The following is a 15853-nucleotide window of genomic DNA, read 5'->3' on the forward strand; positions in this document are numbered from 1 at the left end:
AGCCTTCTCTTTCTCCAGCTGAACAGTCTCAGTTCTCTCAGCCTCTTTGTGTGTGAGAGATGCTCAGGACCCTTAAGGACTCCTGTAGCCTGCAGAGGACTTGTTTCACTGAATCAATCGTAAATCCAGCTTTATTGTGCTGGGCAGTCCTGAACAGGACTTTGGATGCTGAGTGGAGAGGAAGGGCCACTTCTCTGGCCCTGCTGCCAATATGCCCCTCACGGAAGCAGAGGACACTGCTGCAATTTTTGCCACAAGGCCTCTGAAAGGATGCTGCAGCAGTGCGGCACCTTTTAAGGACCTCCGGGTGCTTCCTAGCTGGACAGCTCCAACCTGTACTGGTGCCTGGGGCTGTTCCCTCACAGATGTAGGACATTGTACTCCCCTTCTTGAACAGCTTGAGCTTCCTCTCAGCCCATTCCACCCACCCATCCAGGCCCCTTTGCAAGACAGCTGAATCCTGTGCTGTATCAGCTTCTCCAACTTGGGGAGTGTGCACCATGTCCCAGCATGCAGATGTTGGAGAGTACTGGACTCAGTTTGCTTCCAGCTGTACTTTGTGCTACTGATTGCACCCCCCTGATTGCCAGCAATTCCAGCAGTTTTCAGTCCACGTCCCTGTCCCTCACCTCCTGCTTGCTCCCTGAGCAGCGGTGCAGGGACGTGCCAGAGAGCAGCACCCGGCCCTACCCATTGCCCAGCCGAGGGTTGGGAGCTTTCCCAGCAAGGCAGCTCTGCTGCACGTTGTTCTTCCTTGCGTGCCTGTGCTCAAGGACGTTATCTTATCTCAGCTGTGTGCATTGCCCTTGTGTTCCCACCTGCCAGGGCTCCTGCTTGCTAGCCCCACCTTCTGTCCCCTGTTATTTCTGGTGTAGTGCTCTCACTGCTGGTTGACCAGCTTCTCAACAGATACTTTTACCCGATATAGTCAGACAGAGTGTTTATCTTTTACTGTGGTAGAAAAAAAAAAAAGACAGTATTTTGAACTTGTGCTCAGAGACTCAAACAACATTGAGATGCAACTATAGAAAAATGGTTTTGTCATAGTTTTTCACTCCTTCCACCAAATTATTTGGCTGCCTCCTACACTAAAGGTCTGATATATTGAAATTTTCACATGTTGTGTCTTACCTGGGAAGTGTTTGGGTATCTGGTTGCATAGTTACGTGTTTTGGGACAGACTTACCAGCATGCTGATGGTAGTCAAGGAGGCAGTCACTAGACACACCCTAATACTTCACAGTGTGTTTTAGTAATTTCCAAGTGATGACCATCTCCTACAGAGAACAGCTAGATCTAATTCTGAAATTGTCTGGTGGTGGAGTCACACTGCAAAGTCCATATAACCGAACAATACAAAAATGAGATATTTTTTATATTTTTATTCTGTACCTGATACTGAACAAGTGTATTTCTTTAGGAAGAAGTCTATGCAGTAATGGGAAAATGCTGGAAAATTCTTTTAACCTTAGCACAATAGTGTTTTTGTGTATTTGTGGCTAATGCTGTATTTGCCCTGTATTTGTGGCTAATGCTTAGTTTTGTACTATACAGTGCTTAGTACAAATGCCAGAGATTAGCACGGCCTTGTGTTAACTCCCTACATCTGTGACTAATAAGCTGTGTTCCAACTAATGCTTCCTTATTTACTTATATCAGTAATTATTATGTACTAGCTACATTAGTTTTGAGAACAAGGATTGTGTGTGACAGCAAAGAATGATAAGAGAAGTACATTATGGCATGATCACATATTTGAGATACTCTCAAGGAGAAAAGATTCATCAGAAGGTCTGAACCATATCCAGATAAGTCCATGGAAATAATTAGCATATATGCATGTATTCAGGAAATGTGATGAATATGTATTTATTTCAGGAACATACCCTAGTCTGTTAGTCTGTTACTGAGCATGCTTCGAGGAGAATTCCCCATACATTCAGCAGTGGTAATAAAGAAATATTGGCTTTCTGACTTGGTAAATTGGTTGGAGAGAGAGTTTATTTCCTGTTTTTTGGTGCCAATAACCAAATTGAATGTGCTCCTTCTCTTATAAAGATCTGGTAACAACAATAATAAATATCACAGCTTGTCTGCTGATACAGTAGGCCCTGTGGTAATGTCAGTCCCTGTAGAACCCAAGTGGAATATATCTTGAAGAGTAAGACCAAATATAATGCTGCAGTGTAAAATCAGTTTTTGGAAATCAGTCAGCAGAGAAAATTCTCACATTTTTTGACATTTTTAAGGTTTGGCAAATTGCTAAGTCTTGTGAATGATTCTAGAAAAAACTGAAGTCGTTTACCTGCAAGTGGTGGTGTCTTCATCCACTTAGGGTTAGACCTGTCCAGGAAGAATTTTCAGCTCTTGGGTACAATACGAAATTATTTAAAAGAAAAAAGGAAATTTTTGGCAGTAGTAGTCCAAGGCCTTCTTTCATAATATGTGTAACTTGAAAATACTTCCATTAGGCAGTGTTGCTGTAGATAAAATTAAAGAATTTTTTTTCTTCATGTAATTATGCTCAGCAGGTTTTATACTGTGATGGACAGGAGCATTCTCAATCATTCTTCTCACAAGACTTTCTTTTGTCTTCGAATCAACCATAGCAAAATTATTTCTTCCAGTTTCATTTGTTGCATTTTCCATTTTCTTATATATGTCTTACTTATACATGTATGTCTGCTGTGTTTAATACGGAGTAATGGCAATTCCTAATGAATATGTAAGTGTTGGCATCTCAGGTTGACAAAGCATTAGGTAAAATTATTTCTAATTGGGTTTCTTAGCAGAAATAGTTGAGGTCTACTATGCTAGCTAGAGTTTATAATTTTGTACTAATAAATACATGGAAATTAATAACTGATAATGACAATTCTTGCTGACTTCAGAAGCACTTAGAAGATTGTGGCAAATGCGATGGAAGGACTAGCTCCATGTCCCTGTAATCAGCACACGCAGTTTCCCTCAATTTTGCTGCAAGACCAAACAAGTGAACTCTGTCAAACTGACTTTCATGATCTATTGCCAAAATTCAGCAATGGCAGGGGTTACAAAGCCAGCTTCGGCCTCCTCAAAAGTCATGCTTCAAAACAGGTTAACCCAGGGGACCTGAGTGCCATTCTCTGGCAGCTGTGCCTCACGTAGGGTTTACAGAGCCTGCTGCTGTTCACATGCTCTAGTTCTTTGCTGATGTGGTTGGTGGCTTCTCTATTTTCTTCCACAAGTCCTGTGTTCAGTGTTAAAACGCACCATGAAGGAGAGATACACTTTCAGTGGTTATATTGCCTTTCTAGCCATTAATATGCAGTCTATCAGATGAATATTAATTCATTTACAGTAATACTGTATCTATACAAAAATATATTTACATTATCTATCTGCATGGATATATGCTATTTTCATATATAATAAATAAATATGTTTAATCATGTTATACATTAAAATACAAAACATATTTATATAAATACTCCATTTTCAACTAATAACCTGCTTTCTGCTGTCTGTGCTGTTATTAACTCCTTTGTGCCAGTCTGCATGAAGAGAACAGCTCACTTCAAATGACTTTAGTTGCTGACGTGGTAGGGAGTCTTCACTGAGAACTCACAGATTTGATGTTCAAGTCCAGTTGATTCATGTGACAGTAATGGGTTTGCACGTTGTGAGCATGTTCTGCATTTCAAATCAGATAAACCCTGCTAGTAACTGTTAAAAACTGCCTTGCAAATTAATTTGTGTGTTGAGTTGACTACATGTTGTATTGGCATATTCTTGAGAGTGCTTAGGGAGTATGGGAAAGCATCTCATTCATAAATAGCTTGTAGAAAATAAATGTATGTTAATAGAAGCAGAAAGTGTTAAAGGAGAGCAGAAACTTTTCTTGTCAGGGAATGAAATATCTCTGTGTCTGTGCTGTGGATGCAGCAAAACTATTTAATAGATACACCCCATTTTCACCACCCTGTCCCAAAACCCAGGAGTGTTCTTGGAAGAGGAGTATTATTCCCTCTTAGGTGACCCAGTGGGTCAGAGCCCTGCTAATGAACCATTCAGGTTTTCACCCCTAGGCATGTCCAGTACTGCTTTCTTTGTGCTTTGCAATCATTTCGTGAGTAGAAAAATCTGTCTTGATTTTGTCAAACACATAATTACACTTTATTCAGATTGAAGTGTGTTGTGAGACAGGAATTCAGCATTATTCTGAATTTACCTCATGTACAGCAAGGCTTGATCTTGACTGGGTGCCCCACTCTTGTAATGAGAACCAAAATTTCTTCAGTTACTATATGAGCATCAATAGCAGTTTCATTTCATACACAGTGACAGAGAGGGTGAAAAATTAGATTAGATTTTCGAAAGAAGTAACACTGTGTGTGCTAAAATACTTTGATATTTGCTTAGTGGCTTACTTATTTTCTGTAAATGAAGGTATAATGTCAGGGAATTTTTAACCTATAGCTGTTTCCAATTTTCTCATATTACTAGTTTGTGTAATATCCTGCATTTTTTACATATCTTATTTATTTAGTTAAACTGTACTTACACTTTTCAATTTTTCCCTAAATTAATCACTGCACATGCTGATTACTGGTTTCTGAAATTCTGCTTAATGTTAAGTGAGACTCTTCTGTCTTAGATGAACAAAACAGTTATTTATTCCAGTGATACTTGTATGAATGTATGAATTTAATCACTGAGAGTATCCAAAGATGTTTCAGGGTGTCTGCATTGAAGACAGGTATTCCTAAAAGTCAGAGATCAATATCCTTAAAGCAAGATGAGGCAGACTGTGTTATCCTAGGCTCTGCAGCTCAAGAACATTGCAGAGCCACACAGAAACTGGATGACATATACCATATGTGGCTAAACAAATTAATTAAGATTGTGTTGTCTAGGTAGTTGATAGTTGTGTTGATAGGTAGTAGCCTCTCAGTCTGTGAAATGAAGCTTGGTAACAAAAACAATACTTAGAAAATAATATTGCTTTGAACTCCAAACTTCAGCCATTGATGTCTGAAAATCTGAAGTCTTTCTGAAAATCTGAAGTATTTTAAACATATTGCCTGTCAGCAGCAGGGAGACCAATTTAATTTTTATGTAGATGTATAAAAACCTGTTTTCCTAAAGGAACTGAAACCTGTCTGTACTAGCTTGTCAGTTAAATTTATTTTGACAAAATTTTAGATGGATCAGTATCAGGCTGTATAAATTTCTTTTCTGTCAAAGTGGTAATTCCTGCACTGTTTGTCCTTGTCATTTAGAAATATTCTTATAGTACAGATATCCTTCTGTTCAAGCAGAAATTATTAATCTTTGAACATGAAGCTTAATTGAAAAGTGCTGGCCGTGGTCCCCAGTAAAAGCAGGGATCACGTGTCCAGCAGAGCAGACAGTTGTTTGCTCCAATTCTGTTACATTTCTGATAGGCATGTGAGCACAGCTGGTGGAAAATGGTGCTGCTGTGTGTCACAGCGGATCCTTTGTCTTGCAGGGCTGTAATCCTCAGAGGAAATGCTTCTCTTTCATCTCGCAGGTTTTTGAAGGCGCTCAGTCTCGGCTGTTAATTTTTGAGGCTCAGGGTGCTGCTCAGTGGCTTCCTGAGGATGCAGTATGGATGTGCTCACAGCTGAGAAAGCTTTGAATGGTAAATTGTACCTCATGTCTTCTTGTAATTTCACAAACTCTTGTATTAACAGAGGGCACCTCAAAGCAAGCATGAGGCAGGTTCCCATGATACAGAGAGGCAGAATGAAGGTCAAGGAGCAGCAGAAATCAGTGTGGTAACCAGCAGTACTGGTCAGGTAAGTAGCGTATTTTCCTTGTTTTAATATAATTAAATATTTGAGACACACGATGCTTACATGTTGGTATTTAACTTAGTGTGTTTGCATGCCTACTCATTTAAAAAAAAATGTATGTTTTTCTTCTTCCCATCTATATCTGGGAAATTTCTTGTATTTACTGTAAGGAAGTGTTTGAATAAAGGGAAGTATAAATATTCAGTAATGCAGGGAGCATTTTTCTTTTGTTTAAATGATTAATGAGCCTAATGGTGCAAAAGAGATGACAGGAATGACTACAGGAAATGTATTTCATTGTAGGTCAACGGCAACATAAGAAGTGCTAGTAAATTATGGAAAATTGTTCAAATTTTAATTTTAGAAACTACCATTAAGATATTGCTGATTTTTAAAAAAAGAAGAAAAGCAAATGACAGATTTATTAATAATGTTTCTTTAATACTGTGTTATCTAAGCTTTGAAACTGAAGTATCAATGAGGTAATCTCCTGAAAGTTGGCTGAAGGATTAAGTGCTTCTAAATAATCTTCCATTGCTGTTCCTCCTTTTATTACTGAAATACATTAGTGGAATATTTTGAGGTATACATTAAATTCTTTACTTATCCTTTAAAACCTATATTTTTTACTACTCTCTTTGGCTAAAAATACTTTTATTTATTTACCATTATTATTTTCTTTCATGATTTCTAACTGTAGCTTAGACATTCCCACTAGTAATTTGGGTTTTTAAAACTGCACACTAAAGATTTAATAGCTGAATTCATATACAGGATCTTTTTTTACTCCAGGGAAGTAAAATTATTTAAATATTTCCAAAAGTATCTTGTGGAAGATTTATCAGAAAGAATTGTGGTTTGGCTAGAATATTTCACTTGATTAAACATAAGGCACAGCCCATAATTTTGCTTTTGAAATACATTTGATCACCATTTGGAATTAAATTCTATCATCCACATCTTATTGTGGTTCTGACTCTTTAATTCTTACGACAGCTTTATTGTTTGCGAAGAAGATAGTTCACTGCTGCTTTTGGGCTGAAAGCATAATGTATTTAAATAATTGATGCATTGTTGCTCTATCATCTATCTTCAGAGAATGAATTAGGAGGTTTTTCTGGACAATGTATTTTACAGAGAAGGAAGGAAGAAGGGATTGTCAGGTCTTGGCAGACTTATGCAAATGGAAGATTCATTCATAATTCAGTTGAGGCCTTAATGTTGAGGAGTTGTGCAGTTTTGACCTTTGTTTTGTAAAAATGTATAAAACATGGCTATTCCTTCTTCCTGGTGGGGGATAGAGCCAGGGCACCGTTTGTTTTAAAACAGCCATCTGGGGATTATTTGCTTTCAGTGCAAGTCCAGACAGAGACGGTTTAATGGATTGGACATAACATTTATTTCTGATAAACCAGCTCAGTATACTTAGAGCAATCACCATTCAGGGGACTGGGGGGGGAAAAAAAAAAAAGTTTTCACTAAATTATTTTGTTCTAATTGGTTTTGTAGTCAGCGTTAATTGAATCCAGGATTTTTCACTTTTCAAGTGTGTCCTTTTCAACACCATCGTTCAGCTGTCTTTTCTTTTCCACTGCACTCACTACTCTCCTGCTGAAGTAAAATTTTGTTTATAACTTCCTTTTTCAAGTTCTATAAAGGAATTTGTTGAGATTGTCCATCTCGTTAAGAAAATATGTCATAAAACAGAGACAATTACTCAGCTGGCATGGTAAATAGCAGGGTAAAACGATGAGTGAAAGATAGTGAAGTATAAAAGCCAGAAACAGGATGAAGTAGACAGGAAAAGATTTTGAAGGACAAAGTCCTACACAGGAAGGGTCCACGTAACATTTCCTTGTAATTTCCCATTTTCTTGGATAAATGACTGCTCACCTGACATTAGTTCCTTGGCATTAGTCTTTACAAGCCAGTGAGAAATGTAGTTACACTTCAGCTGAGCATCCTGGTAGCAAGCAGCAGAGCCATGTGATGGCCCTGAGGGAGTTGGTTACCTGAACTGAAGTTGCTATTTCCGTCTACACCGTGGTGAATTTTAATAGATAGTGCCCCAAACTTATATGTCATTTTTTACTTTTTTGGATGAAACAATAACACTGAGCTTAATAATGGATAATTTTGGAACGTACATTATGATGAACCTGTAATCCTCTGAATGTAGTTTGAGGAAATATGACGGGACTGCAGGGTGTAAAACTCTAGGAACTCATTCCCATGTATGTCACATATACTATAGTGAAGTATATGGGAATACTTCCCATATACTTCACTGTAGCACTGAACATTATTTAAGTGAATTATGGAGAAAATGTAGCGTGATTTTATTCCTAAGATTTTAGATTCTGATTTTTTTCCCTGTAGTCAACAGAGAAAATAAGGGTTTGTTTGCATAAGAAATACAGTTTGGAATAAATGGTGTTAATATAAATAATTCCAGGTTTACTCTTGTAGCACAAAATACTTCTGGAACATGATCACATTTTATGGATTCAAATGTGGAAGTGAAATGAGTATAATAATGTTAATGTGTTTAAATATTCCAGTATAACTAGATTCTTTTCTGTCTACACAAACATTTCATTAAGTTACTCCTACCTTGCACTTAAAAGTCTCTTTCAACTTCATGTTTAAGATGTTGAACTATATGAACTGCAAAATTCCTCTTTCTTTATGGAGTACGTAGAAGAAAAAGACATTATTTCAAAGTGTCTTCCATAGAATTTTCTTCAGTGTATTACCTATTTTTACTGGGAAAAAATTATATTCATTGATCCACATAGTTTGAAAATGTTTTGCAAATTAGGCTAATAATTCCATTAACTGATTTTGGCTTTTTTAGAGGATCAAATTAAAACTGGTGACTGCCTCAGGAAAATAATTATTGATACTAAAAGTGTTCTCTAAACAAATGTATTTTTAATTTCCCAAAGCAGATGGGAAGGGAGTGATATAGTAAGGGAAACATCACAGAGAGAAAACAACAGCAAATTAAAAAGTAAGAATATCAGTGGATAAAAAGTGGCAGAAAAAGGAAACATGTAAATACATGAAATTAATTAAAATAGGACAAAGATGCTAATAACTGAGTCTTGCTAGTACAGGTAGGAGCATACCTAGATTCTAGGAAAATTATATCGAGTATTGTCAGCATTATTTTATAGTTTTCACTAAACCACTTATTATTTACTTTTGAAATAGACAAATTCAAGTAGAGTTATTCATTGCCAAGATCAGTCTCTTGTTGCTGGTGGGTTCTTGGATACCTACTCCAGTGCACTACAAAGTCTGACATAAAAATGGAGTCTGTTTTTTTCACTCTGTCAAAATTGTTGTTCAATTTGTTCCAAAATCCACTTCTTCTTGGTGAAAATAGTAATTAAATCCTTTCAGTTGAAAATACAGTTCTGTTGACACTGAATCTCAGGAAAAAGGCTTAATAAAACCAGGTTTAACAGTGACCTCTATGTTGTGTCAGGGCAGAGAGGACCTAAGAGAAGCAGGTTGGCAGTTCATTGCTGTCAGCACAATGCATCATCCAGTGCTGAAACTCAGTGTTGTTCTGTCCCTCAGATTTTGTTTTATATGAGTTGTTGTTTTAATCTGTAGGGTTCTGCTGCTCGAGTGGACCATGAGACAGCCAGTGTTATGAGCTCTAGTAGTAACTATTCTGTTCCTCGCAGACTGACAAGTCATCTGGGTACCAAGGTAACCGAAGATTACAAACCACAGGTCGCTAATGCTACATTTTTACTAATACAGTAACCTAATTGTTTCTGCCAGTAGTACTAATATTACCTGAACAGTCTTGTCCACACATAGTAATTTTTATTAAGTTAAAATTTTAGTATTTTTTTTTCAACTTTGAAAATATGTGCACAGAAATCTTTTTTTTTTTAACTTGTTGATGATGAGTTAAGAGTTGTTACAGTAAAGAACAAGCAATTCCTGGAAGTTACTGGGATATCAAAAAACTTTGTGATGCTGCTTTATAATCCATGATAAAAATTAACCTTTTTAAGAGCGTTTCTTCGAATACTTTTGCAGAATCCAAATCCACAAAACAGACACAGTTGGCAAAAATATTAAACAGACCAAAAAAAAAAAATTATTTAAGCCCTTCACAGCATCTGGAGATAGAAGACTGCACTAAAAAATACATATGCAGCATGAAGAGAGGGGAAGAAAAGGGCATATTCATGAGCCACTGGATCTCATACTGCCTCTGGAATCAACAGCAGTGTGGATAACTGTGGGTGCTGTGCTGAGAAAAGTTCTCTGGGAAGGTGGACCTATTAATTTTGCATAGTGTTAATGATTTTGGGCGTTAAAACAGTGTTACAGTATTGTCATTTCAGTCCCACAGTGCATGCACATCCTAAATGGAGGTGATATCAGCTGTCTGTCTGCCAGTTTTCACTGCAAACTGTAGAACTCCACAAAGTTACAAACAGTGGGAAAGCCCTGAAGGCAGGAACAGGAGTGGGTGTGGAAGGATACAGGCAAAGACAGGTTTAACTGAGTGTACTCTGGGATAGGAAATTATTCATATTATTGCCTCAAAAGGGAAAATGGTAGAGATTCTAAATGGAGGAGTACGTTTACAGGTGCAAAAAGAGATGAGTCTGTGGGCAGTCCATAAACAAGAGAAACAAATAGATTTTTTTTGTTTGTTTTTCCTGTAATACATGAACTGCAACTTGGAGGCCTGATTTGGTGGCTTCTTCAGCTTTATTCTCTGGCAAAACCTTAACCTTCCAAATCCAAGTAACACTGTATAATAGCTGCCAGTTGAAACATCTGCAAAGAGATACACATAAAGCAAATTAAATTCACTCTCCTTTAAGAATCAAAGGCTTTGTTTAAATGCTACATTTGGGGTTTCCCAGACCAGGAAGACAGGATCTCCAAACTGGGAGGCTAGACTGTCTTAGAAGTGGCTCCTATTCCAATGGGTTTTGCCATGTGACCATACAGTTTCGCAAGCTCTAAGATTTGTATTGCCTCAGCAACCCTGTAGTGCTTGGAGAAGTCCATGTTACCAGACTCACTGTTTAGTCTGCCTGCTGCTGTTCAGTTTTTTGAAACTCAGTATGTGTATTAATCTTCAGGCACATTGGAATTGTCACTGAAGACACTAGATAAAATCATTCATTGATAGGGTAACTAGTGCAAATACCTAATTATTAGTAGGAAAATTTATGTAATGGTTCAAAGTTTCATTCCTTCCTAATTACTTTATTCTAGAGAAACACACATGCCACTTATAACACACATGCCCTTTAATAGTTTCTTTATGTTGTGCCTTGACTTTGAATGTTCCTGTTTATCATGGCTATACGAGTTTAGAGTTTTTAGATCGTATCTAAGATTATCCTCTACATCCTGTTATTCTGCTAAAAGTTGACTAGAAGAATCAAATGCATTTCTTGATTGACAGCTGTTACTGAAGAATGGGAGTACAAACAAATAGTGCCTTGACCACGATATTACACAAAAGCCAAGGGAATCACTCAAAAATCACTATTTTTAATTTAAAAAGTGGGTTACTCCAAGTTAAATGGGTAATGCTGGGTTTTCGTGGCATGAGTTAATTTGGCAAATACTCAGTATTGTATACATACTAAATAAGCAATTGTTTGCTGGTTTTATCCCTGTAAACTTGAAAAAGTAAAGTATTAATTGAACTCTTTAGTTTTGCATTTGCTCAAAATAATCTGGTCCATATAAAAGTCCGTGATCATAACAAAAAATTATCAGTTAATTTGAAGAACTTTAAAGGAAAACTTTAAAATACATGGATGTCAGGTTTTTTCAGCATGACTATAAATAAAGTGTAATGATTTCACACAGAGCATACCTTTTTTAAAGAAAGATTCAATTTTGAAGGTATTTTGGTTTCCCAAAATGAAACACTTTCATTATACGTTTGCTTAATCTTTTTGCATGCTGGAAGTCTTTTCTATTGGTTTTGTAGATTAAGACAGTTACACACAGCTACCCCCCACTTCCAGCCATATAACCACTAAGTGGAATTTATTAAGATTATGAATGCTGAAGTAGTAATAGTGTTTAATTACATTTAAATAGCACAGTTTTTTTCACCATTAAATTTTGCTCATATGTACCATTCAAATTTCGTTTCAGTTTGATGTGTGTTTTTAAAACGTAACTGTATTTTTAAAATCATTTGACCTGCAGGTGGAAATGGTGTATTCATTGTTATCAATGCTTGGTACTCATGATAAAGATGACATGTCAAGAACATTGCTAGCAATGTCTAGCTCCCAGGACAGCTGCATAGCCATGCGTCAGTCTGGATGTCTTCCTCTCCTCATCCAGCTTTTACATGGCAACGATAAGGACTCTGTGTTGTTAGGAAACTCCCGTGGTAGTAAAGAGGCCCGTGCCAGAGCCAGCGCAGCACTGCACAACATCATTCACTCCCAGCCCGATGATAAGCGAGGCAGACGGGAAATCCGTGTGCTCCATCTGTTGGAGCAGATCCGTGCTTACTGTGAAACGTGTTGGGAATGGCAGGAGGCACATGAACAAGGCATGGACCAAGACAAAAACCCAAGTAGGTTCTGTAAGCCATATAAAAACATTTTGAGGATATATTGAAAAAAGTGAATTTACAGAAAGTACAGCTTTAATCTGACTTCTTGTTGAATGAATGCAAGTTTTCTTGTATACATATATGTGTGTGCGTGGTTTCTTCTTTATTTAAGTTCAGCTACTGTTGGGAAATAGTATGTGTCACAGATATTATGCTCTATTTACAAGCTTTTTATTTAAATCTTGGACTTTGGTGTGCTTTCCACATAGTAAGTCTAGTGGTTTATATTTGTAATTTGTAAAATAATATTGATAATATAATAATATTGTAAAACATTCTGTTTTACATTTTTATGGATAAGCAGTCCCAAACTGCTCTTCATGCAGATGTTTAGGAGATAGCACTTTCCATTTGGGAGAGGAGCAGAGAGAACAAATTAAATTATCTCCATCTATCAAAATGAACTGCTACTTATAATGTTATATGTGAGAAATTAATAGGATTGTAAATTAATACGATTTTTCTCAGGGAACAGTTAGAAAAATAGATTTAACCTTAGAGTTACCTTTGTTGCTCATCTGAATTGAGAGCATCCCATGAGTGTAGCCTGTAGGTGTCCGTGGCAGTGTGTGACTGAAATCAGGGCTGCCTGGTGCAGTTCAGCAGAAGTGGCCTCTGTACAAGCTTTATCAGTACCATTTCTGAATTATCCAGAAACTAGATCACAAAAGTATGAACTTAAAAACTTCTAGGTTATGAAGCAGAAGGTTTAATTAACCATTCATAAGGATATAGCACCCAAAGAAGCAGAATATTATTTATTGCCACCAGAATATTTGACCATATTGATTTGTTTCACAAATATTATTAATTTCTAAGAGTAATAAGGTAATATTTTTTGCACTGCAAGTCGTGTTTCTAACTTAGCACATACATTCAGGATTCTCCCTAATTTGTTTTCAAGCATCAAATATATTTACAGTATGCACTTTCTTTATTAATAGTCTTAACTAACTATGTGTTCATGGATTACTGGGAAGATACAGACCTGACCAAAACTGCAGCTGGTTTATTTTTAAGATTAGATTTGCTCTGGAGAACTTATGATCTAGACAAAATCACCTGGAAGGTACTAATTATTACCTGTTTCTGGATCAGTGCCTGCTCCAGTGGATCATCAGATTTGTCCTGCAGTATGTGTTTTGATGAAACTTTCATTTGATGAAGAACACAGACATGCAATGAATGAGCTTGGTAAGATCAGACTTGAGAAGCTTGCTAGAAACCATGGCACTCCTTGTGTATGTCACTGCATATATGGCTTTTTTTTACTAACAGTTTAAACTATTAACAGCAATTCATTTGTGTCAGTTGTTGCCCCCTAAGTGCTGAAAGCAGTTGAAATTAACTACACCATTTCCCAGTGGATAAATTATTATGTCTGTTACTGTTTTTTTCTGGCATGAATTGTGAATTTTGGAAGAGTATATTATTCCAACATTATTTGGAAGTGTAATATTATTGCAAGTAATTACTTGCAATTTTACAAGTATTGGACTTTAAATTGAGACTACTTTCTGGGATGGGTGGTTTTTTGATTGGTGTTTTAGTGGGCAATCATTTGTTCTTATTAAATTCCATGCATGCAATTTTAGCAATTCATATGTTTTTCTGAGCATTGTGGTTTTCAGACATTTGTGGTTTCTTCTGTACATAAAAATGCAATTTGTTCCTTGCTACATATGTCCTGTACTTACAACATCAGAGTACAGCTATGACATTTTTCCTTACCTGAATCTTTTTAAAGGAGGTTTGCAGGCCATTGCTGAACTGCTGCAAGTGGATTGTGAAATGTATGGACTCACAAATGATCACTATAGTGTTACCCTAAGGAGGTATGCTGGCATGGCTCTGACAAACCTGACTTTTGGAGATGTGGCAAACAAGGTGAGAGCAGAACTGTATAAACTTGCAGTAATTTCAGTTCATAGCTGTTTGAATTACAGCTCTCAACACAGGTGATTAAAATCTCCAGGATAGGATATTGAGTTTAAACTCAAGGCAGTTGAGCTTATATACCTTTCTCATTCCATCCTGTTGCTGACGGAGAGCACCACAAACAGAATGTTGCATCATACAACTATGGCTCTCAAATCACTTTTGTCACTGAAAGCAAGGATTTTATCTATTGGCCTGCTTTTTTAATGAGAACTAGGTTAGTACGGCACACAGTGATTTTATAGTAAGTGATTCTTTCAGAGAATGTTGAATTAAAATTCATAATTGGGTCGTTTTCTGAAGTTTTCAGTTATTTAACAATACTATTACTGTCTAATGAAATTTTTCCAACCTCTTCAGGGTAGAGCTTGCTTTTAAATATATGGAGTATATCTGGATCAAACTGGGCACTACTCCAATCATTATAAGAGAAAGTCATTATAAGAGAATCTCAATCATTGTAAGAGAAAATTGGTTCCCCTAATTTCTGACAAGGACATTTCTTTTAAACGCTAGAAACTTCCAATAGATTTGCTAGCCTGTGGATCTTAAAATAACTCAATACTGAAGACTTACCCTTCTGCTCTAGAGGGAAGACATTTCAGCAGTAAATGGAAATAACAGACTTCAGAGAACTCAGGATTTGTTCTCTCACTAGGCAGTAGGTAACAACACATTGCTGGCTCACAGGGGTTTTTATCTGTTGCAAAGGAAAGAAGGCTTCTAAGGTAGTAAAGATCCAGATCATGTCCTAGAAGTGCTGTAAAAAATACAAAATTTTAGCACAATTTTGCCACTTATGTATTTAAACTGATAGCTATGCTGAAATTTTTAGTAGTTGTGAACCAAGTATTTATTGTTGATAACACATTTACTAAGTTTTTAATGAACTTAGGTATGATTTGCTTAAAATATCAAAACATTGTGCAGAAGCAGCCATCTAACCTGCTGTTTAATATTGCTCACTTTGTTTTTTTTCTTGATTCCTAACAGGCTACATTATGTTCCATGAAGGGTTGCATGAGAGCTCTTGTAGCCCAGCTGAAATCTGAAAGCGAAGACTTACAGCAGGTAATGCTCTTTCGAGATAAAATACTTCTTTTGTTGTCTTATCTGCCTTAACTTTGATGCAAAATTTTTCTCATACTTATTAATTAGGAAATACATTCTTCTTGTAAAACATTCTTATCTGTGGGATCATGTTCTGGGATTTTTGTGGTTTGTTTTTTTTTAAATCATAATGCATGGGCTGCAAATCTTTTTTTATGACCCTGATCTGTTACTGTCTGCTTTAATGGGTCCTGCTGTGTAAGGAAAACAGCCTGAAAATAAAGCCTTTAGGAAGGGCTTAGGGTAATCCTCAGAGCTGAGAGAGCAGAACTGTTGGAACTTGTGTAAAATTACTAATTAAATTATAATCAACTTTAACTAGTGCTTATTGCATACAAAGTGGAACAGGTTTTTAAAAGAAAACCCTCTTTTT

The 15853-nt window shown here is 36.6% G+C and overlaps 1 protein-coding gene across 9 annotated transcripts in view; it reads left to right on the forward strand.

Annotated features, from left to right (window-relative positions):
• The window catches only part of APC (APC regulator of WNT signaling pathway), a 94710-nt gene that overhangs the window by 62719 nt on the left and 16138 nt on the right, over nt 1-15853 (forward strand). For 7 of the 9 annotated variants that reach the window (XM_038125647.1, XM_038125640.1, XM_038125643.1 and 4 more), the window contains 6 exons: nt 5697-5801; nt 9423-9545; nt 12015-12393; nt 13531-13626; nt 14180-14319; nt 15364-15441. In XM_038125647.1, the coding sequence (XP_037981575.1) occupies nt 5697-5801; nt 9423-9545; nt 12015-12393; nt 13531-13626; nt 14180-14319; nt 15364-15441 (921 nt within the window). The remainder of the gene's footprint in view (nt 1-5696; nt 5802-9422; nt 9546-12014; nt 12394-13530; nt 13627-14179; nt 14320-15363; nt 15442-15853) is intronic. The other 2 variants (XM_038125644.1, XM_038125646.1) reach the window with 1 other exon arrangement.

This window comes from Motacilla alba, chromosome Z, assembly GCF_015832195.1.
Source record: "Motacilla alba alba isolate MOTALB_02 chromosome Z, Motacilla_alba_V1.0_pri, whole genome shotgun sequence".
Lineage (NCBI taxonomy): Eukaryota > Metazoa > Chordata > Aves > Passeriformes > Motacillidae > Motacilla > Motacilla alba.